Source organism: Ovis aries, chromosome 1, assembly GCF_016772045.2.
Source record: "Ovis aries strain OAR_USU_Benz2616 breed Rambouillet chromosome 1, ARS-UI_Ramb_v3.0, whole genome shotgun sequence".
Lineage (NCBI taxonomy): Eukaryota > Metazoa > Chordata > Mammalia > Artiodactyla > Bovidae > Ovis > Ovis aries.
This window is the reverse complement of record NC_056054.1, coordinates 184,896,664-184,924,400: the sequence shown is the minus strand read 5'-3', so window position 1 is coordinate 184,924,400 and position 27,737 is coordinate 184,896,664. Positions and strand designations below refer to the sequence as shown.

General features: G+C 44.2%; 1 protein-coding gene across 5 annotated transcripts; it reads left to right on the top strand.

Annotated features, from left to right (window-relative positions):
- On the top strand, positions 1 to 27,737 carry B4GALT4 (beta-1,4-galactosyltransferase 4). Of its 5 annotated transcripts, none has more exons than XM_060404339.1 (9): positions 1 to 96; positions 1,811 to 1,879; positions 3,317 to 3,356; positions 10,613 to 11,004; positions 14,321 to 14,553; positions 16,833 to 17,020; positions 22,882 to 23,004; positions 25,428 to 25,532; positions 26,813 to 27,737. In XM_060404339.1, exons 4-9 carry the CDS (start codon positions 10,752 to 10,754, stop codon positions 26,943 to 26,945), a joined length of 1,035 nt encoding a protein of 344 aa, XP_060260322.1. In that variant the 5' UTR covers positions 1 to 96; positions 1,811 to 1,879; positions 3,317 to 3,356; positions 10,613 to 10,751; the 3' UTR covers positions 26,946 to 27,737. The 5 variants fall into 5 exon arrangements, with proteins under 5 accessions (XP_060260322.1, XP_027836019.1, XP_027836020.1 ...); XM_060404343.1 differs by having other exon boundaries at positions 60 to 356; XM_027980218.3 differs by lacking the exon at positions 3,317 to 3,356.

Genomic DNA, 27,737 nt, shown 5'->3' with positions numbered 1-27,737 from the left:
GGGGGCGGTCCCCACGGCAGCTGCTGGGCGGTCCCCACGGCAGCTGCTCCGCGTCTCCCGTTTCTCCGGGCGGTCCTCGTCGCCGCGGCGTCTGGGGTGAGTTCGTGGGGCCTCCGCTCCGCCGGTGCCCGGGACGCCGTGTGGGCACTGCTGGGCGGCCGGGCGGGTCGGTCCCCGGGTTGCGGCTGGGCGCGCGCGGGCCGGGCCTCGGAGGGCCGTCCTGCCTCCTCCCGGGCGGCGGGGCCGGGCAGGGGGCCTGCGGAGGCCGAGCCCGGCGGGAGGCACCAGCTCAAGTGAGGGCACCACTGCGGCGCTCCCTCTGCTGCCGGAGGGATGGCCAGGCGAGGTGCTGCCAGGTAGGATGCCAGGGGTCATCCCCCGAGGCCCCGCGTCACGGTTCCGGGGTCGCCACCAGCACCTCTCTCCGTGCGGGGAGCATCAGCGTGCAGTTGTCCCTGACTCCTTGGAGCTCTCTTTCCCCAGGGTTTCTGCTGGGAAACCCACCCGCTGATCCCAGCCTGTGGCCTGCAGGGAGGGGCCGGCGAGTGGTGAGGATCGGCAGGATGGTAAAGTGTACCAGCTCTCTACGCTTAGGCTGGCTCTGTGTCCATCACTGTCTGTTGATCCAAAGCCCATGAGGATGGGGACTGAGGAAAGGCCTTTGGGTTGGTGGCCTCGGGAGAGCAGTTATCAATAGCGTGGGTGTGTGCCGGGTTGCATGGTGTTCAAGAGTGGGTGAACGATGAAGACGTGGAGGCGGCCGGGGGCACAGCGGTTGGGTGATGAAAGGGAGCAGGAAGAACACAGTCCTTTGAAGGTTGGGAGTGTTGTTTGTTTAATTTCTAAATTTCTGTTAAAAAAGAAAAATAACATTGAGGATGCGAGAAAGTCAAGGAATCTAGGATAGAGATGACTAAGATTCAGGGTCCAGGCTGAGAAAGTGGGCTTAAAAAGAGGGGCAGAGGGCTGTCCTAGGCACCCGGGCTGAACAGGGGGGCTGGAGGGCTGGAATATCATTCTGGGGAAGGAGATAATGCTTAATAGGACCATAGTTTTCCTTTTGGAATTTTATCTTCTAGAGTCGGGTTGGACTTTAAACCCTATGAAAGTGCAAAATTTTCACGTGCCTGTTTGTGTTGTAGGGGAGAAAAACTTTTCTTCTTGCTCCCTTCTAGGTTCTTTGGCTAGACTGATAATTAAATTGGATTAACATATAACAAATTAATAGGAGAAAACCAAATTTAATTTCATGCCAGTGGGATCCTTTAAAAATATGAGGCTCAAAGAAGTAACCAAAGCAGGCAGGCTTTATATCCTTTAGACAAAGAAACACCGCATATTTGAGGAATTGATAAGACAAAGAAGTTTGGGTTTGGGGTAGTAAATTAATGAAAAAGTATTAAGGTTTGTTGTACTGAGCTCTCCACCTTGCATTCTTATCTCTGATAAGAATACCTGATCCTGGTGCCCTCCTGGTATAGAAAAGGCACCTTTCACATGGGATATATTTCTGCCTTTAGGGGAAGAAAAAAGGGTAAAGTGTCCTTACACTGGCTGTTAAGTAACTTTAATTCAAAATAATCAGTATGTCAAAGTGGCCTATTTTGGTGTGGCATATCTTGCTTCCCTTCAGTGTGCATTTTTAATCTGATTCAAAACATCTGTTAAAGAGCAGTACTGAACTGTTTGACTACACAATGTTGCAGGGGGCAATAAAACTAACTCTTAGTATATTTTAGGTGCCACTTGATAGAATAAGCTTTTGGTATCTAGTTTAAACTGAGCTGTTAATAATGTGTGTTTTTTCCAGAAATGCATGCAAGACCTGAGAACTGTTTCTTTGAAGATCTTTAATTCAAAGTGGAAACATTCAAAGCAAGTCAGTGGTGGTTTTCTTCTCTTTTTTTTTAAAAAAAAAGCCATCGATGAACAATGGTTTCTCAAACCCAAAATATTGATCACCTGATCCCACCTTGGGCCTTGGCAATAAAGATCTCTTGGGGCTGGAGCCTAGGAATAGGAATTTCAGAAAGAGACCACAGAGTTCTCTGGCATGGGAAGTTATTGACCCCTTCTGAAGTTTTTTAAGATTTGGGTTCATTGAGGCCTCTTTGGAACAGATTTCCTTACCAGTTATGTTAATAAATTGCTGCTGCTAAGTTGCTTCCGTTGTGTCCGACTCTGTGCGACCCCATAGATGGCAGCCCACCAGGCTCCCCTGTTCCTGGGATTCTCCAGGCAAGAACACTAGAGTGGGTTGCCATTTCCTCCAATGCGTGAAAGTGAAAAGTGAAGGTGAAGTCGCTCAGTCGTGTCCAACTCTTAGCGACCCCATGAACTGCAGCCTACCAGGCTCTTCCGTCCGTGGGATTTTCCAGGCAAGAGTACTGGAGTGGGGTGCCGTTGCCTTCTCCGAAATTGCTACTAAACTTAGGTAAATTATAATCCCTGTCTGTGTGTTGTCTCTAAATTTTAATATATTTTAAAGGAAAATTATATAGTCATCAGAAAAAAAAACTTCGTTTCTGATTATAACCCTATTTTTTAAAAAGTAGATTGTGAAGAAATAATATTTCTCTATTATTAATAAATAATATTAATCTATTATTAAGAGACAGTCACCAGTGATTCTTCCTGGCATTTTATATATAAAAGGCATGTATACCACACATACATAGCATAATGTGGACTGTATTCTACATACATTTTTATGTTCTGTTTTTTTTTTTTTTTCTCTGAGCTATCATGAGTAGTTTCCTGTGTAGTGCCATTTTAAGGAAAGCATGTGTGCCATCATATGTAGGTATTGTAATTAATTCAATCAGCTTCCCTGGTGGCTCAGATGGTAAAGAATTAGCCTGCAGTGCTGGAGACCCAGGTTTTATCCCTGGGTTGATAAGATTCCCTGGAAAAGGAAATGGCAGGCCACTTTAGTATTCTTGCTTGGAAAATCCCATGGACGGAGGAGCCTGATAGTCCATGGGGTTGCAGAGTCGGACACAACTGAGCGACTTCACTGTCACTTTCTAGTATTCTTGCCTGGAGAATCCCATGGACAGAGGAGCCTAATGGGCGACAGTCTGTGGGGTCGCAAAGAGTTGGACACTACCGAGCAATCTCTGTGTGTCTGTTGTCCCTATTGTTAACATTTTGATTCTTTTGAATTTTTGGTGGTTTTATGTAATGTTGGTTTGAGTATCCTGGTTTACCTGTCTGATTATTTCTTAGAATAATTTTCTAAACAATAGAGTCGAAAGCTATTCAAATGCATTTTAAACATCTTTTCACATATCTTCTTACTGCTTTGCCTCACCAGAAGGAAAATGGAATGTTTCTGAAGATCTACTGCATTACAGGTCCAATCTCTTATTTCATCGGTTCTCAAACTTTAATGCGTATAAGAATCACCTGGGGAGCTTGTTAAAAATTCATTTTCCTGAGTCCCAGGCCCAGGTGTTCTAATCTATTAGCTCTGGAGCAGGGCCCAGGAATCTGCAATCTTAACATATTTCCCTCTGCATTTGATACAGGCACTCTTGAAATCACACTTTGAAAAATGTTTTTAAAATAAATGGCAAAACAGACTCAGCTTTAGGTCACTTGCCCAGCACCTTTCATGCATCTGGTAACCAGATTTGAATTAGCTTTCGTGGCTTCAAAACCCTTGTTTTTTCCATTACCTCAGACCTTCTTCAGCCTTTCATTGATGTGCTTCTAATAATGGCAGAAAGGGAACTTCAGCTGACCCCACTGTAGCATTCTCTGGGATAACTGAGACTGACACACAAATACACAGTGAGCCTCCATTAAAATCCCCCATTGGAAATTCTTTTCTTTCATGCTGCATAACATAGACTAAATGAAACAATTTCAGTCCTTTCCCAGTTGAATTTATTTCCTGTTTGCTGACTGTTTCATGCCAACCCTTGTAGAACAGGTGATGCCTGACCATCAGGCCCCTCTTGCCCAGGAGGCAGGGACACGGCTCTGATGTGCTCCGTGGGATCAGGGAGGAAGTGGCAGGCTAAACAGCATCTCCTCCTAGAGTCAGAAAAGAGACTACTGCTTTTGAAAAGTCAGTGGTTAGAGGAGCAAAAGGTGGTGGGCATGACTAAAAGAAAGTGTCCTTTTTTAGAGATAGGGCCTCTACCCTTAGAAAAGCATTGGTGTTAGTAAACCAAAGGGAGCTAGGAGCGGGGTGAGCCTTTTTCAGTTTTAAAAATCTTCCCTAAATAGAATTTTATGCCCAGTTAACTTTCCCCCTTCTTTGTTAATCTTTATTTTTTCTCCTTTTATACTATGTCACATTTATTTTAGTAGTAGTTGGGGATAAATTGTGTGTCCTTATGTATTTCAACCAGTGTATCCTAGAAAGTCATTCATTATTTACCAAATTTAGCACCTATTATGTGTCAGGCCAGTATGAGGCACTAGGAATACAAAGAAATAGTGATTTCTCCTTGAGAATTAAGTTAACCTTACTGCTGTATGTTGACTTGAATTATACACAGCCTTTGACTTTTTAGCTTTAGTTGTAATTAATTTCAGACTTCGAGAAAAGTTGCAAATACTATACAGAAAATTCACTCAACTTCCCCTATATTGGCCCTTTATATAACCATTGTTCAGTTACCAATACTGTTAACTATAGACTTTATTTGAATTTCATCAGTTTTCCTGCCAATGAATTTTTTTCTGTTTCCATATGCTGTCAAGGGTCCTGTCTTGCATTTAGTTATTTCCCCTTATCTCCTTCAGTCTAAGTAATTCCTCCGTTTTGCCTTATTCTTCATTATCTTGACCCTTTTGAAGAGTACCAGTTGTTTTGTAGAATGAAGGTATTTTGTAGAAAAGTGCTGATTAGTTATTTGGTAGAGTGCAATTCATCACTGATTCATGAGGTTGATAGGGCTTATCACTGATGATGTTAACTTTGATCACTAGTTAAGGTGATGTCTGCTAGGTTTCTTCACTGTAAAGTTACTTTTTCCCTTTGTTGTTTGTTTTTTAGTTACTCAGTCTTGTCTGACTCTTTGCGACCCCATGGACTGCAGCATGCCAGGCTTCCCTGTCCTTCACTATCCCCTGGAGCTTGCTTGAACTCATGCCCATTGAGTCGGTGATACCACCCAACCATCTCATCTTCTGTCATCCCCTTCTCCTGCCCCCAGTCTTTCTCAGCATCAGGGTCTTTTCCAATGAGTTGGCTCTTCCCATCAGGTGGCCAAAGTATTGGAGCTTCAGCATCAGTCCTGCCAATGAATATTCAGGGTTGATTTCCTTTAGGATTGATTGGTTTGATCTCCTTGCAGCCCAAGGTACTTTTAAGAATCTTCTCTAGCATCACAGTTCGAAAGCATCAGTTCTTCGGTGTTCAGCCTTGTTTATGGTCCAACTCTCACATCCGTCAATGACTACTGGAAAAACCACAGCTTTGACTATATTATTTGAGCAGAGATACTTTGAGACTACATAAACTCTGTTTATCCTCAAATTTTTACCTACTAATTTTAGCACCAATTGGAGGATCTTGTCTGCCACAATTATTTACGGTGATGTTTGCCTAATGGTGATTCCCCCCCGCCCCATTTCCTGCTTCTTCATTAATTGTTTATTGTAAGAAAGAGCTGCCTTTTCCCATTTATTTATTTGATCATTTGTATCAGTATGGACTAATGGATATTCATTTTATTCTGTGGGTTAAAATACAATGATATCGTTATTTTCTTGCTCAGATGCTTCCAGTTTTGGCCATTAGGAGCTTAGTCTGAGTTTAAATGACCTGTACATGTAAATGGCTGTTATCATTTCTATCCTTCCCTTGCCAATAAAACAGCCAGTTACTTTACAAGCAAAATGGGTTTATTCAGGAGCAGTAAAGAATTGCAATTTGGAACATGCAGCTGTGTCAAACCACATGCAAGTCTGATAAAGCAAAGCAAAGGAAACTCTTTTATAGAGGAGAAGGGGAAATTGGGAGGGGCTGTTATTGGGGAAAAAAAATGAAGTCCATTGGACGAAACTGGGAGTTTGAAGTATGGTGGCTTTTCATTGGCTCAGTTTTGATAGTTGTGACAGTCTCTCATGAGGTGTTGCCAGACTAGGAGAAAAGCTTCCTCCTCCTGCTAGTGGTAGGAAAGTAGGCAACACTTCCTGCCAGAGTTGCAAGAAGTCTGTATTGATGTGATCTGTATCTCCCCTTCTGGCCTCCCAATTCCACTTCAGTTAGGTTTCTCTTCATTAATTTTCACAGAACCATTGCTTGTTTAGGGTCTGGGCAATGATCACTGAAAACCCAGGTTCAGTTCAGTTCAGTTCAGTTGCTCAGTCGCGTCCGAATCTTTTCGACCCCATGAATCGCAGCACGCCAGGCCTCCTTGTCCATCACCAACTCCTGGAGTTCACTCAAACTCACGTCCATCGAATCAGTGATGCCATCCAGCCATCTTATCCTCTGTCATCCCCTTCTCCTCCTGCCCCCAATCTCTCCCAGCATCAGAGACTTTTCCAATGAGTCAACTCTTCGCATGAGGTGGCCAGAGTACTGGAGTTTCAGCTTTAGCATCATTCCTTCCAAAGAACACCCAGGGCTGATCTCCATTAGAATGGACTGGTTGGATCTCCTTGCAGTCCAAGGGACTCTCAAGAGTCTTCTCCAACACCATAGTTCCAAAGCATCAATTCTTCAGCACTCAGTTTTCTTCACAGTCCAACTCTCACATCCATACATGACCACTGGAAAAACCATAGCCTTGACTAGACGGACCTTTGTTGGCAAAGTAATGTCTCTGCTTTTCAATATGCTTAAATATGGTAAAGGAGCTTTAATTCCGTGGAAAGTAGGACAATATGTATGCAAATAGTCTGCTCTGAGGAACTCCGCAGGAGTAAAAGGAGTAACAAAATATTGGCCTTTCCATTGGTGCTATCCCAGAGAAGCTTGAAGGGGTAGGACCATGTGCCTGGTGCCACATTTTGCGCACTCTAGACATCTTGTGTGTGCAGGATTACCAGATGGATTTAGAGACACTGGAATGCTGATTTTAGTGTTCTTGGCTGCTGAATGAAAACCACGCCCCTCTCCCTGGGTGCCTAAGCGCTTAGTGAGTATTTATGGAGTGACACTTGGTGTCTTCCCCTGGTCTCCCATGGTGCTATAAAAATGTGTGCATGTAGAGATTCTCTAAGAATGATAATGATAATGATACTTAGCATTTATGCTGATTTGCCCTTTGTTATAGCTTGTCTTCTGTGCTAGATTTTTTTTTTTTTAATGGAAAATTCCAAGCCTTCAAAAAAGTAGGGTGAAAAAGAAAATGAAACTCTCAGGTACCTGTCGCCTTACTCAATACTTTTCAATATTTTGCCAGTCTTATTTAATCTGTTTCCCCATTTTCAGGGTTGGGGTGGCATATTTGAAAATGAATTGCAGACATTAAAATCTAAGGAAGAGTTGGAAATAAACTCTGAGTACAAGGACTATATCTTAATTCCTTTGGTGCCTAGCACTGTGCCTGAAAATAGCAGGTGCTCAGAAAAGACTGGTTAAATTGAGAGGAGAAACAGCAAAATTATGAGAACATCGTCATTTTGAGCTAACTCTAGGGCAGACCTAAGAAGGAAAAAGGTGGTGAGACTTGCCCAAAAATAACTTCTTTCACATTACCTGAATTTGTTCTCTATAACTATGATCCTCCTGTCACTTTAAGATAGCCTTAATTAAAAGAGAAAACTCATTTTAGGGAGAGTTCAGGGACTCTCCTTTATTTAAATATTTTTACAGGTAACTCCAATCTGATGACATTTCCCCAAACACCAACCAGGAATGACTTGCCCTAAAAAGAGCTTTCTTTAAAAAAATCATTTTTTTAAAAAAAATTATAAAAGTAGAATATACTCATTGAAAGAAAATAGGAAATAATAGAGAAATAGAAAATGAAATGATTCAATATGGATTTCAATATGTAATTCCAGAGATAACATTTTCTTGGTTAGCATTCTGATAAAATTTGAGTGTGAATCACATTGGTAATCAGAGGCAATAACTATTTATTTGTCTGTGAGAATGTGCTAGGATGCATCATCTCATTCAGTTCTTACAGCAGTGTTGTAAGATAAGTTGATTTTTCATTATTGTTTTGCAGCTGAGGAAATGGAAATTCGGTAGGAGTATTTGCCTTCGATCACTTAGCTGATAAGCAGCCTGGGCAGATCTCTGCTCAAATATGTTCCTCTATAAGCATAGCAGCTCTTAGAAAACCAATGTTCCCTAAGTTTTCCAAGACTGAGATTTTATCAAAAACGATTGCCAGTCCTAGCATTCAAGCCTCCTGCAGTTAAGTCTGTGACACAGTCTGGCTCCAGGAACCTGCAGACTTACTGTTACCTGGAGTGAAGGAAACAGACCTCCAGGAAACCATATCAAAGACAGTCCCAAAGACAGGGACAGGAGCAGAGAGGTAGAAAGCTGCATATTTCAAGGGTTTGTGCTGGGCACACCCAGGTACAAAGAGCAGGAAAGAGATAGCAATGTCTACGTGGAGGATGTGACTGAAGTCTAGGCTTTGGAGCTGAACACTGGGCTCACACCCCAGCTCCGCCACTTACTATTAATAGTTGTGTGGTTTCTGGCAAGTTCTATAATCTCTAAACTTTTGTTTTCTCCTCTATAGACTGAGGAGACTAGTAATTCTAAACTCACAAAGCTGAGAAGTAAGTTAATAAAAGTGATTGAACTCCTAGTACACGGCACAGAATAAATGCACAAGTGAATCACTCCTCTTTTTAACGATTAATCTTCTAAGGAGTTATTACTGCCTTCAGCATTTACTTGTGATGCCTTCACAAGACCCTAAGCACAGGCCATACTGTTTAATTGCTTCCTGGGTCAGATCTTCTCTTTTGTGGTTTGATCCAGGAACCTAACCTCCATTTATAACATTGTGTCTAGAGAAGAATGCTTCTGAGGTTTCCCTCAAACTCATCTAGGCTAAAATTTTGGGATACTACCCTTTAGTAAGTATGAAGCTGTCTTGAGAGTTGCTAGGGTTGATTTATTTTTCACAATAAATTACCACATTCCCACATCTCATTTAAAGAATCAAATTTGTTTTCATTACAAAAAGACAGAAGTGTGTTATACTTTTCCAAAAATGAAGGAAAAAAGGAAAAAAAAAAAACACCCTTGGCTAATCCCATATTTCTAATAGAATCATTGCTAGCTTTTGGTTCTATTTCTTCCTAGAGTTTTCTTATTTCTATCATTTTAGTGGTAATCATATGCACAGATAGACTTTGTTTTCTATTTTTCTTTTTATTAGGATTTAATCGTACATGTTTTTGTGTTATTTAGGCAGTGAATATAGTTTGGTCTCTATTCTCTCCATTTAATTGAGGGTATGTTTGCTAGTGGAGATTATCAGCATCCTGGCTTTAGCATTTTCCACACTCTTACGATGACACATTTAGAATTTGAGAAGAGACGTGGTTTTGGTGATACAGAGAAGATGTGGGGCCTTGCCACGTAGCTTTCATCACCTTAGTGTAGTTACCATGGTCCAGGGAGGGCCCTCAACTATGTGGCCTCAGAAACTGCATTTTTGTTAGTTGCTAAGAGCATAGCCATCTCTCATGCTATCCTAGTACATGCAACTGAAGTATGAAATGAGGATGGCAGTTTCATTCCTGACGGAAATGCAGCGCAGCACACTGGGGATTCTGGCAGCCCAGTGGTCAGCCTGTAGGCTATCCCTAGTCTAGAGTCGTTACGTAAAATTAAAAAAAAAACAACAAAAACACAGCAGTGACAGTCACCACTTGGTGGGTGCTTCAGGCGGCACCAGCGATGCAGAGCCCGCCGGCCAGTGCAGGAGATGTGAGAGATGCGGGTATGAGCCCTGAGTCGGGAAGACCCCCTGGAGGAGGGCATGCCTACCCACTCCAGTGTTCTTGCCTGGAGAATCCAATGAACGGAGGAGCCTGGGGTCGCAAAGAGTTGGATGCGACTGAAGCGACCGCGCATGTCTGCATGCACTGTGCGAAAGGAGGTGGGCTAACACTCTTTGTATTAATGTGTTAGGTCATCCAGTCCCTCAATAACCTCTCTAGGAAGGTACAGTTTTTATCCCCATTTTACAGGTAAGGAGACCAAGGCCCAGTGAAGTGATGGGTGTGAGGTTTCATACTTTCTGTCTGAACCCAAACCCCAGATATGAAACACTCTGCTGTAGTCTGTTATTCTTGCAGATTCTTGCATCCTTTTGTGTCCTCTGCCCTCTTCCCCACCTGTTGGGGTGTGTGCTGTGCCTTATTGTGGCTTTAACATTTATAACTGGAAAACCTTTGAACTTGGGGCTGTGCCACCTCAGAACTGAGGAGGCAATGATCGGCTCTCCTTTACCTTCTCCACCTGTGTGACGTCTGGAGTGATTGACAGCTGGAACCTTCTATCTCCAAAATCTCTGTTTTTCTGATCTTTAAGCTCTCACTGGAGAACTCCCATTACTGTTATAGTCAAGATTGGTTGGGGACAGGTTTTCAGTGTGTGCTGGTGAGTATTATCCCAGGTTAGGATTTCCATCTGAAACAGCATGTCTTTGTGATTGCATTTCAGGGATTGTTGGAGCAGAACGCCCAAACAAAAGCAGGCATTGCACAGTTGTCATCGAGTTTGCAGACTGGAATAGCTGAACTTGAAGCTTCCTGCCTGCATTGGAGGCCAAGAGATACCTATTGCTCACATAATCAAAGACATGAACTTCAACGTGACTTTCCACCTTTCCTACAAATTCCGATTGCTGTTGCTTTTTACCTTATGCCTGACAGTGGTTGGGTGGGCCACCAGTAACTACTTTGTGGGTGCTATTCAAGAGGTTCCTAAAGCAAAGGATCTTGTTGCTAGTTTGAGCAAGGGTGTCGTTTTAGGGAAGAAAGGAACTGTGACGGATGAAGCATTTGTGGAAAAAGCAAGACTTGACAATTGCCCTTCTGTGTCTCCACACCTCAGTAAGTATTTGCTTTTCCTTTTTTACAAGTAGTACATACACTTTTTATTTAAATACAACAAATGTACAGAAAAGTACAAAAAGCAGAAGTGTACATTCAAGATTCACAAAATGAACATACCTGTGGAACCAGGGCAAAAATTAAGATGGAGTCTTCCCAGAACCCCAGAAGCTCCCATACTTCTTTCAGTCACTACCCTTACTCCAAGTTTATAACACCAGCCTTTAGGTTTTTCCTTGTTTCGAAACTGTAGGTGATTGGAAACACAGTATGTGCTCCATAGAGTACATACACTATGTACTCTTTTACATCTGGCTTCTGTGGCTCATCGTTGTTTGCGAGCTGTATTCATATTGTGGACATATTACATTTATTATATGAACATCCCCAGTTTGATCATCCAGCCACAGAAGTCTCAGCAGGCATGTCAGTAGGCACGTGTGATGAGCTGGGGGTCAGTTGCCCTATGCTCCGTGTGTTTCTTATCCTCCCGGATCAGCAGGCTAACCTGGACATATTCTCCTGGCATCTACACAACATGGGTGGAGAAATGCCAGCACATCCAAGCTTCCACTCATGGCACATCTGTTAGCATCCCCTTGGCCCTAAGTATGGAGTCAAGGGACAAGATAGTACTTTTTCAGTGTTGTCTTAGTTTATTTCTTAAATATGTTGTATGTGTTGATTCTCCTCTAATGCCTTGCCTTTCACTTTAAATGAACAGTAAGTTGGTCTTAGGAAGCACATTAATTAGGAAGAACTCCACAGCAACATTCTGTCTAACCCACAAAGGTTTTATCAGACCTCTCTAGAACATTGAAGGCCTTGTAGTTCTCCAGATAATCGTCGGAGTGTCTTCCCAGAAGGCCTTTCCTCAACCCATGTGGGTCTGGCAGATTCGTGTTTGGTCATCAGATGTGTGGAAAGTTTTCTGGGACTGTCGCAGAGTTAATCTCAGGCTCCCTGCGTGCTTGCCGTTGTTTCTGTTCTTATGTGGTCAGTGTATTGCCTCATGTTTGACTTTCTTTCCCAGGAGCCTGTGCAGTCAGGATGAAGGCAGGCCGATCCTTTCTAGCTCTGTGACGTTCAGAGCTCCTCCCTGGTTTTCCAGAGGTGGCTCTCTGCATCCACCCACTTAGCACTCCGGGGGCCAGTCTCCGGACTCTTCAGACGCTTCTTGCACTTAGTTACGCGAAACCAGTAGAGCCTTTTCTTGAGTGGCTTGCAGACTCATACTGTGCTCCTACTGGCATGCTGCTTCCCTTTACTCAGTCATGGAAAAGCCAAAACATTTTCCCTGATTGTTTGAGGGAGATCATTCTGCTCACACGTTGAGATGGGAAAATGAGTTGTTGAAACACAGATCTGACTGCATCATGCCCCTTGTTCAAAATCCTCTCAACATACTTAAGCAACAAACACATTCATGGGAACAGATGGGCAGTGGCATAGTCCTGTGTATGGACCCAGAGGGTGAGGCAGTAGCCGTGACTCAGGATAGACCGTGAGTGACCCAGGGAGGGACAGAACTTGAGAGCATATCACGGGGGCGCTAAGGGAGAGTGCTGGAGCCAGTGGAACCAGGTACTCAAGATTAGGCACATTGAAAGCTGTGGCTATGAGAGAGAGCAGGGGGACTGGTTTTCTTCGAACCTCTTGCTTGGTGTTCTCTCAGGGGCCAGGAACTGAGACAGGGTCCAGTTAGCCCAGATGATGGGACTTATGAACAGGCCACGTAGGAAAACATCGCAGCGGCCATCCATCCCGTCATCTCCCAGCAGCTCTGGCAGCTTGCTTTTCCTTATAACTGCTTTTCTTACTGTTAGTTTCTAGGACGTTACTGCCTGCTGACCCTGTCTCATGTGCAAACCCTTCTGAAAAGGGTCTTGCAGGTCAGTTATTTTCTCTAGGTGGCTGGAAGCAGTCACCTGCTCTTGCTGCTATTGTCGTTTGGCCATGTCACAGACACTAGAGCCTGGTTTAAGCAGCCACGGCCCGCGTAGAGGATGGTCACACGGAGCGAGGCACAGTGAAACACACAGGAAAAGCAGGCGACTGCTCTGCTCAGAAGAGGATAGTGCGCTTGCAAGCATCTTGAGATTTTATAGCCTGACCAGGATACGAGGAGTGTTGAAATGTGTGGCTCTGTTCCCTAACCAGAGCTCTGCCTCCTCCCTTACCAGTTGGTATTTCCTGTTCTTTCAGAGCTGAGGGGAGGGTCCGTGGCTTCAGCTGTATCTTTAAAGCTTTGTGTGAGATTGGTTACCCTGAACGGTCTTGGGTTTCATCCAGGCAGGCTGTGTCCAGACTTGCTGAGCAAATGCCCCATTGGGGATATCTGCCTTGTGAAACAATGGGAGGGTTCTTAAGGTGTTGCCCATACCTGTGATTGTTGAGTTAGGGAGGGAGGCTAGTTTCTGTTTCCTTTCACTGTTTTACCTTCAGGGAGTTAGGATAGCTCTCAAGAGCTTAGGGAAGGACTTTAGGGAAAAGGGTCTTGTCCATGAGCTTGATTCCACGGAATGCTTTCAGGTTTTAAAAAATCATTTTTGGCTGTTCTGTGTCTTTGTTGCTGCATGCAGGCTTCCTCTACTTGCAGCAAGCGGGGACCTACTCTCCAGTTGCAGTGTGAGGGCTTCTCATTGTGATGCTTCTCTGGTTGCAGAACATGGGCTGTGGGTGCACGGGCTTCCGTAGTTGTAGCCTCCGGGCTTAGTCGCCTCTGTGGAATCTTCCTAATCTAGTTATCAAACCCCTGCATTGGTGAGTGGACTCTTAACCACCAGACCACCAGGGGAGTCCTGGAATGCCCTTGAGTTTTAGGAGACTTCACCCTCCTTTGGAATTGTTTTTTAATGACAACCAAAAAGTTGGATTTATTTATTCATTCATGTATTCATTCATTCCATGGGTGAGGCTTCCTGTTATTTTTATTTTCCCCCTTTGGAATTTTGAGAAGGAAAAGAGATTAGAGCAAATTTGAAGTTATTTAGTCTGCCCCTGATCTCTGCTCTTCACCAGGGTCATCAGGACAGAGTATATTTCCTAGTGCGGATGAATCATAGAACCAGAACTGGTTACTCTGCCGCAGGGGACTACTTTTGTATGTCATTTGCTTTTTTTTTTTGCAGCCAATAACCTGAGTCATAGATTCTGTGGTTCTGTGGTTATATTTCGTGACCAAAGGAGGCTTTACAATAGTGCTCATGGTGTGCCAGGCAGTGTTCAAAGTGTGTGGCATGTACTAGCTCCTGCAAACCCGTCAACACGTGATAAGCTTGCCCTTGTTAGTTCCTGTGTCCTGTGTTTATTGTAGAAGGCCAGACCAAGCTCGTGTTCAAGCCAGATCTCACTCTGGAGGAGGTCCAGGCAAAGAACCCCAAGGTGCACAGAGGCCGGTATCGCCCTGAGGAGTGCAGGGCTTTGCAGCGGGTTGCCATCCTCATCCCTCACCGGCACAGGGAGAAGCACCTGCTGTACCTGCTGGAGCACCTTCACCCCTTCCTGCAGAGGCAGCAGCTGGACTATGGCATCTACGTCATCCACCAGGTGAGTCTGCGGGGGTGGACGAGGCCTCTGCCCTCCAGACTCCCCTCTCTTTGCGATTCTTTGTCTGTCTTGGGTAAAAGAGCGTCTAACCATCATCAAAGGTGAGGTCTCTGAACTCATTTGTCCTTGAAAGGAGTAAAGGAGTTTCTTGTCCCAGAGTTTGGAATAATGGGATAAGTGCTGGGCAATTTTACTGGCTCTTCAGTGAACCTCTGGAGGAAGCCTGTTTTCTTTTGTGAGCTCTTCCATGTTAGCCAATGACTGCCCTGAGATATTCCCCTGGTCTTGACCTTACATTGCCTTCTGCGTTTGCTCTTCATTACATGGTGAGAGGTTGGAACCGTGCTTTATTATTAAGCTTGGCTCTTTGATGGGGATCTAGACAGAGGAGTCGACTGCTGTGCGCTAATCACCATGGAATTCTATAACTCTCTCTACCTTTCTGCCTTTAACTTTGCCACTATCTATTACATAAAGCATTATGTTTCGTTTTCACTTTTTTGATTCAGTTTTGTGACTTCCAGAAGCATGAGTTAGTAGGAACACAGTAAGTATAAGTGTAGACTGCTTTTGAAGAGTTTTGCTCTAAATGAAGCAGATGATTTATGATGCCTCTATTTGGTTTTAACATATATTGAAAGAAAAATAAGACATCAACTTAAATATCTTTTTTATGGCTATCTTTTCAAAATTTTCCTGGGCCATCCAAATAATTCCCCCTCAAATCCTTACAAATGCTATGAAGGCAGGTGCTCAGTTGTGTCTGACTCTTTGTGACCCCACGGACTGTAGCCCACCAGGCTCCTCTGTCCCTGGAATTTTCCAAGTAAGAATACTGGAGTGGGTTGCCATTTCTTCCTCCATTGAATACAAGGAAAATAATTAACTACATGCCTAATATCAGTTATAACTGGTAACATTTGTCTTAGGAAAACCTTTGATAGATCAGAAGATGTTATTCTACAGTATATACATTGTAATAAACAGGGGCTTTTAGAAATTGATGTGCATATATATATATATATATATTACATTTATGCCCATTTTGTGAGGATTTGAAAAATTAACTGTTATACTGGTTTGTCATTATTTTTGTTTTTAACACTGTTAGTCATTCAGAGTTCTTACTCAAGACAGCAGTCCCCAGCATATAATATTTTTATGAGTCGAAAAATGTCTGCTTTATGTTATTCTTTTCAGGGAAGTACTGTGGTGAGTTTTGAGAATTTCCTGTACTTTTGTTATGATAAACCGTTTACTGAACTGGAATCTATTCTTAAGGAATTTGATTCAAATAGCCATGAAAAAATTACTAGTGTAAAATTTTTTTTAATACTATGGCTTTGATTATGTTACTGGTTGATTGATGTTCTTTTCTTACTTGGTAATGAATCCCCTCTGTCAGGCCACTGCAAGGATTAGCATCTGCCATTAACTGTTAAAACAGGATTCTTTCACAATGATTCCATGAGATTTTTAAGTAGCTTAGGAATATTAGCAGTAAACCTCTCTATTTATAGATCAAGAGTTCTTTTCCTTTATTTTTGTGGACCTCACGGTGCAGCATGTGGGATCTTAATTCCCTAACCAGGGATTGAACCCAACCCTCCTGCAGTGGAAGCTCAGAGTTTTAACCATCAGATCAGCAGAGAAGTCCCTAGGTTAAGATTTTTTGATCCTTTCTGGCCAGCTATATTTTGGGGGAGCTTAGTGTAGATCTGTTACATCGGGTATGATTGGGATTAGCTGAGAGTTGAACAGTGAAGCTGTGATACTACTTGTCATGACTAGTGTATAAGAAAGGCTTTTTAGTTTTACATGGAATAAATAAAGGTATGTTTAAAGGCTTTTTGAGTTTCTTTATTAGTAAAAACTTTAAAAAACTATGTTTTAAAAAAATTGTTATAAAACACACATAAAATATACCATCTTAACCATTTTTATTGTACAGTTCAGTAGTGTTAAGTATATTCATATTATTGTACAACTGATCTCAACTAATCTTTTTTCCTGCAAAACTGAAACTAAACCCATTAAACAAACAACAGTCTTTCATTTTAAGGTGCTTTTAGTTATGGAATATAAGTATGTATGTAGCATAAAGAAAAACACAAAGGGTCTGTTATTGTTAATTCAATCTGCTGTTGTCAGATTTTCATGTCGTGTGTATATTCTTGTGTGTTAGAGAACAATACCCACTCCTGCAAGTGAAATGAAGAGGGACACAGTGTGAAATCTTGTCTTAGGAGCCTTTCAAGTTGTGATTTCCATATCTACAGGCTGGAAGTAAGAAGTTTAATCGCGCCAAACTCCTGAATGTGGGCTATCTAGAAGCTCTCAAGGATGAAATTTGGGACTGCTTCATATTCCACGATGTGGACCTGGTGCCTGAGAATGATTTGAACCTTTACAGGTGTGAGGATCAGCCCAGGCATCTGGTGGTTGGCAGGAACAGCACGGGGTACAGGTAAGGTGGCTCTGCTCACGGCTGGCTGGGGTCAGGATGCCTGGCCTGTTGTCATCAAAGCTGTGGAGACATAGTGTCTGGGAGTGTCTGCAGAAAATGAGAAATAGGAAGAATGGTCCATGACAGCTCTTTCAAAGTTTAAAACAGGAATTAGAGAAATTAGATTTTTTTTTTTTTTCTTATTAGGAAAAAGTCCTACAAACGCCTTGGCAGAAGATCACAAAGATAAAGGGGGAGAGAACAGGAGAGGGAAAATAATCTGAACATTGCACATGGTGGCCAGACTTGCCTGCAGGGCCCACCTGGTGAAACTTTGCTAAGCGCTCCCACACTGAGTAGGGCTACAGTAACTTATCCATCTGTCCCTGACTTTTGTCTCTAGGAGGCAAAGAGAGGGAGCCTCCAGGTCAGCTTTTAGGCCTCTTTTGTGAGACTGTGATGTCTCTTTCCAGACTGTGGCATCTTATAGAGTCCAGGGGGAGCCTGGGAGGGGTGTGTCCATCGAGCGGTCTGTCCGGCAGCCGGGACACCCAGGACAAGTCCCTTTCTCTTAAAACCACTGTGGGAAGAGCTAGGCACCATCATTTCTGCTCCCATTCCTCACCCCACCCCTTCCCTCAGGAGAGGCATAGGTGCTTTTCAGTCCTAGTTTATTAATAAGTTTCTCTTGAAAACAACCGAGAGGAAATAGTGAGCAGGAAGCTTTTCCAAAAGTGAAGCTGCATGTTCACTCATATGTGGCACACTTACCTGTCAGCCTTCCCCAGGCCCTTCCTGTCAAATGTGCTCATATATGGGGTGCTTACTATGCTGGGGCCAGGAGACCAGTCGGAAGAAGGGAGAGTGCCTGCCCTCACAGTGCTTCCTGGTGTGTGTGGGGAGACGGGCGTCTAGAGTGGAGCTGTCAGCTTTGTACTTCTCTTGTGCAGATTCAACTAGGAGCGCTTGTTAATGATGGGGAGAGTGTGGGAGTGGTGAGGCAGAGGAAGAGAGAGCTGTAAATAGTAAGGGAAGTCCCACCAGGGTCTACTCCAGGAAGTGAGCACACTCTGCTGACACCTCCCTTGGTCTTTGTTTCCACGTTGTTCTTAGTATGTAGGTTTCTCACTTTGGACTGTTTTAAGAGTTTTCCAGGAGTAATACTGACTGCAGGGAATTTTTGCCTCAGGTAAGACTGTACAGACAGAGGATGAGATGGTTGGATGGCATCACTGACTCGATGGACATGAGCTTGAGTAAACTCTGGGAGTTGGTGATGGATAGGGAAGCCTGGTGTGCTGCAGTCCATGGAGTCTCAAAGTGTGGGACATGACTGGGTGACTGAACTGAACTGATAGACTGTAAATCCAGTCCCTGTGTAAAGGGTGGGATATAAACAAACACCTAGAATAAACTACAGTGGATGAGAACGCACTGTCGTTAAGAAACACCTAGTCCATGAGGTCGCTAAGGGTCGGACACAACTGAGCGACTTCACTTTCCCTTTCCACTTCCATGCATTGGAGAAGGAAATGGCAACCCACTCCAGTGTTCTTGCCTGGAGAATCCCAGGGACGGGGGAGCCTAGTGGGCTGCTGTCTATGGGGTTGCACAGAGTCGGACACGACTGAAGCGACTTAGCAGCAGCAGCAGCAGCAGCAGGGAAGGGTTTAAAGCTGTTGTTCAGGAAACGTGGCACCTTTATGTTGTGGAATCAATGGGAGCTTCCCAGCAGAGCTCCAGGACATGGAAGCAAGAGAGAATGTGGCACAGGTTTGGAGGAAAGGCGGGTGGCTCATTAGTGCTGGAGAATGAATGTCTGGAATGGTGGAAGGAGGAGAGGCTAGAGATGAGAGTAGGCAGGGGCCAGGTTAGGCAGGCCTTATTCAGTCTGGTAAGGCATTTGGAGTTCCTGTAGAAGGTATCAGAGTGCTGCTGACACGTGGTTAGAACCGGAGAATGACAGGAGAGTTCAGCTGGCCTTTGGTGTGCAGGATGGAGCCACAGGATGATAGGAGAAAGCTCAGTTCAGCTGGCTTTTGGTGTGTGGGATGGAGCCAGGCAGGAGGGGAGAAGATGAGGGCAGAGGCCCACTCTGGCCTCCAGGCTCCAGAGACAGTGGGGCAAGAGGACACGGGAAGGTCTGGAAGAGAATCCCAGGATTTTTTCTTTTGGGAAACTTGATCATTTTCTGGAGGTTTTGGTGTCTGGTCTCTGAGCCACCTCTGCACTGAAGAAAGCAGTATATCATGTCCGGGTACCTTGGTATTTTCAGAAGCATGGCAATTATCTGCTCACTTACTGGTAGTAAGATGTCACTCTCTACAATACAGAATAAATACTGTACTTCAGACACTTGACATGGATGATAACTTCCCGTTGCCCAGTCTTTCTAAACACTGTGGTGAGAAATTATAGTCACACAGGATTGTTCTTTTGTTTGTTTTTGGAGTATGGATACGCTGGATTATTTCAAGGACAGCCCTTTTGTTAGGATTCTAGAGTTTATCTCTGCTTTAAGCTGGACCATAAGGAAATGAGCTCTTGGGCTTTCCTGCTTGGAACCGATCTAGAGTATAACTTCGATATGATGATCATGGGTTTTATCAGATGCCACACAGTCTAAAAACAGCCCCTTATGCATCTTGCTGTTTTAACTCGCTATGGTAATTGGCCAAATGTTTCTTTTATAACTAGATATCTGGCAGTCTTTGTCTTCCTTGAATAACTGACAGTTTTCCTAATGTAAATCATGTGGTTGAATGTGTTTCCTCTTTTGATCTGGATGCAAGAAGCTGGGAGCCAAATCTATGACCTTGTAGAAGCTGAAAGAGTCTTCTTTGCAGATCAGAGTTCTAATGTGTTTCCTATGCTAATTTTCTGATTTAAGTTTTCCTCCGATCCTGGTTTGTCATTTATATTTTCCAGTTTTGCTGTATGTGTCATGTACATGGCCTCGTCTCCTGTGGTCCAGGGAGGCTTGCATAGGTAATACAGGAGTTGTCTGCATCCCTCTTACTTCTTGCCTTTCCTCCTTTGGGCAGAATCTCTCTAGTTGCTGACAGGTGCCTTCAGTTGCAGGCAGCTAAAGTGTCTGCCCCCTGCTGGTAACTGTGTGTCCCTGCACCACAGAGCTTAAATCAGCACAGTATTGTCACAGCTGCCCGTTGAGTACAAAGAGAAGCGCGAGAAATGTTTTCACTTTAGACACATGCAGAGGGAAGAAGTTTAAGTAACCTGTTTCAACTATCTCAGTGTCTGTGAAGATAGAAATAAATCTTGTTTCTCCCTGTGATTGTGTCAGTGTAAAGATCTCTTCTAGGCCATGGGACATTTTGTTGCCAAGAATTCCTTCGATACCTTCCTGCTTTCTCCAAGGACGCTACTGTTATTTTATGACTGCATCTTCCCCACCCTTGAGCCTTTAAAAATAAGTAAAGCTGTCTCTGGGCCAATCAAATATTTTATGCTTTTCTAGGTAAGAAGAAAAACCAGGAGCAATGAACAATAAACATGTAGATATTCGGCACCTAAGAGGCAACTGAGAAACTGATAATTCTTGAACCTCTGTTTCTGGCTGGTCTCCTCCTGCAGCTGAACAGTCCTCTAGGTTCTCCTCAGACAGCCTGTACTTTCTCCCTCTCTGCTTTTCCTAATGGAGCTTGGGTCGCCAGGTGTCAGTCACTCAGTCGTGTCTGACTCTTTGTGATCCTGTGACCTGTAGCCCACCAGGCTCTTCTGTCCATGGAATTCTTCAGGCAGGAATATGGGAGTGGGTAGCCATTCCCTTCTTCAGCGGATTTTCCCGACCCAGGGATTGAACCCGGTCTCCCGCATTGCAGGCAGATTCTTTACCATCTGAGCCACCAGGGAAGCCCCTGACTACCAGGAGTTCCCCCTATATTTCTACCTCTCTGAATCCTTCCAGGCCCACTTGCCCTGATGTTGTCGTCTCCTTCCTCAGAACCCCGAGAACAGTCACCTCTCTTGCTGGACTGTCAACCGTGCGTGAGGCTGGGCCCACTTATTCCAGTGTTGAGCCAGCTGCTTTGCACCCAGTGGGTAATAGTTACTTAACAGATGACTCCAGGCCATCAGTGCTGTTCCCTCCTGGTGACCCCTTGTTGGTGCTCTGCAGGTTATGCCTGAGCAGTGATTCTACTGAGGGTCCTGATGAAGCTGCTGGTCTTTTGTAGTTTAGGAATCCCTTCCCAGCCAAACAGTGTCCAGTCACAAGGCAACAAACCACTGTAGTCAATGTCTTGGTCAGTAACACCTGTCTTCTGAGTACTTTGTTCTTTTTGTTTGTTTTAGGTTGGGGGTATACAAGTAAATCTGTTTCCATTGTGGGTTAAGCAGGGTGCACCCCATCTGTACTCAGAGCATAGAAACAAAGAGCTGAACTACAAATTAACTTTTGGGACTTCATCTGTTAGGTGGCAAGTGTCGACATCAGGGGTCCCTAACCACTGGGATCTAATCTCTAATGATCTGAGGTGGAGCTGATGTAATAATAATTAGTAATAAAGTGCGCAGTAAATGTAATGCACTTGAATCATCCCCATACCATCCTCCCCTCACCCCCTGCACTGTCCGTGGAAAAATTGTCTTCCATGAAACTGGTCCCTGGTGCCAAAAAGATTGGGGACTGCTTGGTCTACGTGGTGACTGATCTTTCCTTTTGGTTTGCCTTCTTATCTGGAAAAGCAGAAATATTTCACTGGTTCTGGAATACTTTGACATTAATTAAAGTAAGAAATCCTCCATATATTCACATTCTCTTATTCGGTAACATCCAAGTGGTTAAGCTGCCTTCCTTTGCGTTTCTAAGTGGTTACTGTGTTCTAAGGATGTCTCTATTTCTCAAATTTGCGTTAGTCCTAAGTGAGTGGGACGTGCTCTCTGGCCAGTGCCTCTGTCCTTCCCTTTTCCTTGTTGGTTTCCCCATAGCTCCACCCTCTTCTTCTCTCTTCACTTACTGCATTGTCTTCAGGCAACTTTTGCTACTCTCGGGCCCTCAGGTACCACCTCTTGACAGCTTATTTCCGAAGCTACCTCTGTAACTACTCTTCTGTATTGAACCTGGACCCTGTATCCTTTTTCCCACTGGCAGAAGCCCCACAAGTACCTCAAATTCAGCATATCCAAACCATAATTTGTCTCCTTCTCAAAACCTAAATATTGGTGTGTATACCCTGTTTTTGTGACAGGCATTATCATCTACTTAGTTGCCCATGCTGGAGCCCTTGGGGTTATTAAGGTATGTCGGGTTCTCCGGGAGACAGGCTCTGAGATGGAGATTTGCTTAAAAGTGGAGTTTGCATACAAAGTGTGCTCAGGTCCTGTCTCTTGCCCTCCACCCCACTCCCTAAAAAAAGTAAAAGTGAAAAACCATTTTGTTGTTGTTCACTCATGTTGCTGTTGTTGTTGTCGGTCATGTCTGACTCTTTGCAACCCCGTGGACTGTAGCATGCCAGGCTTCCCTGTCCTTTGCAAAATTTAATGCCTAACCTGGACCCAGCCTTAGATTTCTTCTTAACCCACAACTATTTGGCACACAGCTATTTACTGGATTTACACGTGAGATGAATTCTGTCATCCAGGTCTGATGTTATCATGTACATGTACAGGTACCTTGTGTAGACCTCTGCACACAACCATAAACAACCAAAGGTGGGTGGCACCTTGCTTAGCGAGCCTGTCTGGACAGAGGTTGGAGGGCCAGGAGTGTGGGGAGGTGGCTCTGGAGCAGGAGTGGACGGGTTAGAGAGCACAGTCTTCAGAGTGTTGCAGGAATACGCCCGCCCTGTGAAGTCTGGAGCAGCTGTCGAGAACAAAAGGCCTCTGTGTACCCTTCTTACCTTCTCTCTCCTCTCTTTCAGGTTACGTTACAGTGGATATTTTGGGGGTGTTACTGCCCTAAGTCGAGAGCAATTTTTCAAGGTGAATGGATTCTCTAACAACTACTGGGGATGGGGAGGCGAAGACGATGACCTCAGACTCAGGTGAACAACAGAGACAGGTCCCCTTCACGGGGTCTGCTAGCCGTAGTTGTGTGTGGTTCCTGTGGATGCCAGGCCAGAAGGTCATGAGGCTTGAACTTGTCCTAGAAGGGTGGCAGAGGGTGGGGAGGGGGGTGAACAAGGTGGCCCAAATTGCTCTTTGCAGTTCAGAACTGGGTGGTCCAGTTCTGGCTCATGGATGTCTGCAGTCCAGGAGTGTTGACGGAGGTGTCTCTGGACTTGGCAGCAGGTCCTAGCTACTGAGATAGGGTCTCACCAGTGAACGGGAAGCCCTAGACTAGAGTGTCTGTAAAGCTACAATCCGAGGAAAGTGGCCAGAGGTCTGTTCTAAGCCTCTGCCTTCTCTCAGACCCCAGGTGACACTGGCTGTTCCAGGGTTGTGCACAGCAGGGAGTGCCAGTCACACACTCTGGAGCAAACCAGGATGCCCTCTCCTATGCTCTGTGGGAGCAGTTGCTGGCATAACCCGGAGCTGCTGGCATGACCTCAGATTCTCTTGAACTCTTTCCCACTCTGGAGGATTCACAAGGAATATGCCTGGTCTCCTCTCTCAGCCCCTTTTCCTGAACTTGGGTTTCGTGGCCAGATAGTTATGGGCATCCCTAACTCCCAGAATTAAGTAATTTTTTTCAAGAGCCTGGGGCCAGTATATTCAGACTTGTATTAACAAGGTCTTTCTGTTAGGAGACCGCACCGCCACCCGACCCCCCCCCCCCCCCCCACCCCCGCCCCCGCCCCCACCACCGCCCAATCCTCCTGTTGTTGCCTTTTAGAAAGAAAACCTCTCAGCTGGGGTTCTGAATTAATGGATGTGTGGCTTCCAGCAATTTTCTTTTGCCTTTCCATTGCTTCAGCATGAGGAAGTCATGGCTCCAGGTTGGTCTTGTTCCCAAGTCTAGGCTGAGAGTCTCTGCAGTGTTTTTGGCAGGACGGAATGGATCTCTCTGACCAAAGGCTGCCTAGGAATGTCTGTAGTGATGGGCGGCGTACTTCACGGCCCAGCCCATCAGCAGCCTGTGTGGCCGTGCCCTATGAAGTGGACAGAAGATGCCTGCTAGATTGCAGGGCAGGAATAGCAAGGGCTCAGTCACCGTATCCATCACATTCCCCAGCTCCTCTTTACTTCCCAGATGGGATGGTTAGTAGAATTTTACGTTGGTGATGGATCTTCACTCTTTTTCCTGCTGCTCTTTGGCTTCAGTATAAAAGGGAGCCCCCAAGTTTGCTTTCAACATCGTAGCCTCCAGAGTGGTTCTTTACTAATGCTATGAATAAACCAACTGAACTGAGCATAAAGATTTTGTGGAAATTTCTTTACTACTTATTTGCTCACCTGTGCAACAGGCACCACCCTCTTTATGCTTGTAGAGTACATTACATTTTGCAAAGGATCTTCCCCATGGACTGTCTTATTTGAGCCTGTCAGATCAACTGTGTGTCCCATTGCTATTTTACAGTTGAGGAAACCCAGGCCTGGAATAATGAACTGATTTCCCCAAGGTTGTAAATAATAAAGTCTAGATTTGGATCTAGGTTTGTGACATTTAGCAGTTGTACTTTCCCTAAAGAAGAAAACACTAAGTCAATTAGGGATCCTGAGAGACTTGGCCTTTTAAAGATGTATTTTCTCAGCTATTTTTGGGAACCAACAAACTGTGTATTGATACATCTTTGCACCTCATTAGTAAATGTTAAGTGTGATTCTTATATGGATTTATTGCCTGAGGTTCAACATAAGAAAATTCTTTTTTTCAAATACCAAAAGAATCAAGATATATGTATCAGTTCAGTTCAGTTGCTCGGTCATGTGCGACTCTTTGTGACCCCATGAATAGCAGCACACTAGGCCTCCTTGTCCATCACCAACTCCTGGAGTTTACCCAAACTTGTGTCCATCAAGTCGGTGATGCCATCCAGCCATCTCATCCTCTGTCATCCCCTTCTCCTCCTGCCCCCAATCCCTCCCAGCATCAGAGTCTTTTCCAGTGAGTCAACTCTTCGCATGAGGGGGCCAAAGTATTGGAGTTTCAGCTTCAGCATCAGTCCTTCCAATGAACACCCAGGACTGATCTTTAGGATGGACTGGTTGGATCTCCTTGCAGTCCAAGGGACTCTTAAGAGTCTTCTCCAACACCACAGTTCAAAAGCATCAATTCCTCAGCACTCAGCTTTCTTCACAGTCCAATTCTCACATCCATACATGACTACTGAAAAAACTATAGCCTTGACTAGATGGACCTTTGTTGGAAAAGTAATGTCTCTGCTTTTTAATATGCTGTCTAGGTTGGTCATAACTTTCTATGGGCACATGTATATACCTTTTTGCAAGTGATTTTTTTCTTAAGTACCTAGTGGCAGATAAGTGGAATAGAATTTTTCTTTAAACACCTCTGTTTTTTTTTCAGGGTTGAACTTCATAGAATGAAAATAACCCGGCCACTGCCTGAAGTGGGTAAATATACTATGATCTTCCACAAGAGAGACCAAGGCAATGAGGTGAATATAGGACGGTAAGTCGCTAGGAGTTGGACACTACAGAGCGACTTCACTTTCACTTTTCCCTTTCATGCATTGGAGAAGGAAGTGGCAGCCCACTCCAATGTTCTTGCCTGGAGAATCCCAAGGATGGGGGAGCCTGGTGGGCTGCCGTCTATGGGGTCCCAGAGTCGGACACGACTGCAGTGACTTAGCAGCAGCAGCAGCTTTGCGACCCCATGGACTGCAGCCCACCAGGCTCCTGTGTCCTTGGGATTTTCCTGGCAAGAACACTGGACTGGGTTGCCATTTCCTACTCCAGGAGATCTTCTCGATCCAGGGATTGAACCCATGTCTCCTGCTTTGGGAGGTGGATTCTTTACCCCTGTGCCACCTAGGGAGCCACCATTATCATACCTAAAATAAAATTAGCAGTACTTCTTTACTGTTATCAGATGTCCAATTAATGTTCAGATTTCCCTGATTATCTCATAAATGCTTAAAAATTTTTTTAAACAGTTGGTTTATTCAGGTCAGAATTCTAGACAAGATCAGCACATTACATTTGAATGATCTCTGTGAAATTACTTTTAATTTGTAGGTTCCCCCTTCCTTTTTTTCCCCATTGTAAGTTATTTGAACAAGCCAGGTCATTTGTCTGATAGAATTTTCACATCGTGGAATAAAGGGAAAAAATTGCATTGGTTTATCATTTCAAAATGATGAGTATATGCTACCTACATCCTTCTGAATGTAGTTAATATTCTTTCTGATGCTCGGATTGTCTTTGGCAAACATTATCTTTTCCTAGCTGTTCCTGAATCCTTTGACATAGCTCTGGTTGTTTTGAGAGCTTCTTTCCCTTTGCTCTGGTGTGATGAACTGTTTTAGGTTCATCTTGTGTTTCTGCCCCAGAAATTAACTCTTTCGCCAAGGAATCCTGTCAGGTAAACCAATTCTTTTGGGGGCTATGACTGAGGATTCATAGATTCCCTGAAGCTTATCCAAGGGCCTGTCAGCGGAGGATGACGTGTATCATCGTACATTCTTCTGTCCTATAGACCAGGGGCATATCGCTTGCAGGATTGTTCTCATCATTGGTTCTCAGGGTCTTCTATGGGGTCTTCCACGGGAACACATGGCTGTTGTTGGTGTCTGTAACCTTCGATGAGAAAAATTAACTTCTTTTACAGTAGGAAGCCCAGCAGGTGCAATAATTTAGAGAGATACCTTTGCCAAACGTTATGGCAAGGCAGAAAGCAATGGAAATAGATGTTCAATTCTTATCATTCATGTTTGTTCTTTTTGTCTTTAGGATGAATCTCTTACATCAGGTGTCACGTGTCTGGAGAACAGATGGGTTGAGCAGCTGTGGTTATAAATTACTCTCTGTGAATTACAATCCTTTATATGTCAACATCACAGTGGATTTCTGGTCTGATCCATGACCTGGCTCTTCTGGTGACATTTGGAGGGACTGAATATTTGATTGCAGTAATCTAGAGACTTCCCCTAATAGCACACGTTAAGAACTTGTTGTGGCCGATCTTGGAGCTGATTTTCCCTCTTTGGTATTTTCTTAGCAGAGTTCCTGGTGATGTGGAATGTAAAACAATTGTAGAAGACAGCTTTCTTAGTTGTTTTGATCATGAAGGTTAACTATGGTATTGGAGATAACTTGGGACTAAGTATGAAAGGACCGCTCAAAAGATACCATGAAGGCTACTTGAGAACTCTGATTGGAGAAGATTTATTTCTGTTTGAAGTGATACATATTTTCTGGAATGAAAAAGGCCATGGGAAATAAGATGTTGAATGTCCCAGAGAATCAGAATTCTTCTCGTCCCAGGGGGAAAGGGTTGAAGATAAGTTTCTGTTACTCATTTATCCTGCGTGGTTGTCTGTGAAGAGGCGGGTCCCACGTGAGAGGAAGGCTGAAGAAGAGGAGAGAAAGGTGAAGAATCAAGATGCTGTGAACTTGGGGCTGAAGAGGTGGCAGAAGGACCCCACCAGGCAGAGGGCGGCGGTGGCTGTGGCCCTGCGTCCAGTGTCCCCTGCCCAGGCACCCCTTCCAGTCCCAGCTCAGCAGAGAACACATTTTATCTACTAGGTTTTAGGGCATTTTTGTAAAATCATTTTGTACGTGTAGGGTATGATGTAGCAGTTTACAAATTGCATATCAACTAATAATACATTGGAAATACCTCTGTAGTAAAACATGAAGAAGCTTTGGTTGTTCA

What these genes read in the sequence shown, in the direction of transcription:
- B4GALT4 (XM_027980219.3), top strand. Translation starts at nt 10,752, where the DNA reads ATGAACTTCAACGTGACTTTCCACCTTTCCTACAAATTCCGATTGCTG. An exon ending in TTCTGTGTCTCCACACCTCA is followed by an intron (nt 11,005 to 14,320) that starts GTAAGTATTTGC and finishes TGTTTATTGTAG; the next exon opens with AAGGCCAGACCAAGCTCGTG. An exon ending in GCATCTACGTCATCCACCAG is followed by an intron (nt 14,554 to 16,832) that starts GTGAGTCTGCGG and finishes CCATATCTACAG; the next exon opens with GCTGGAAGTAAGAAGTTTAA.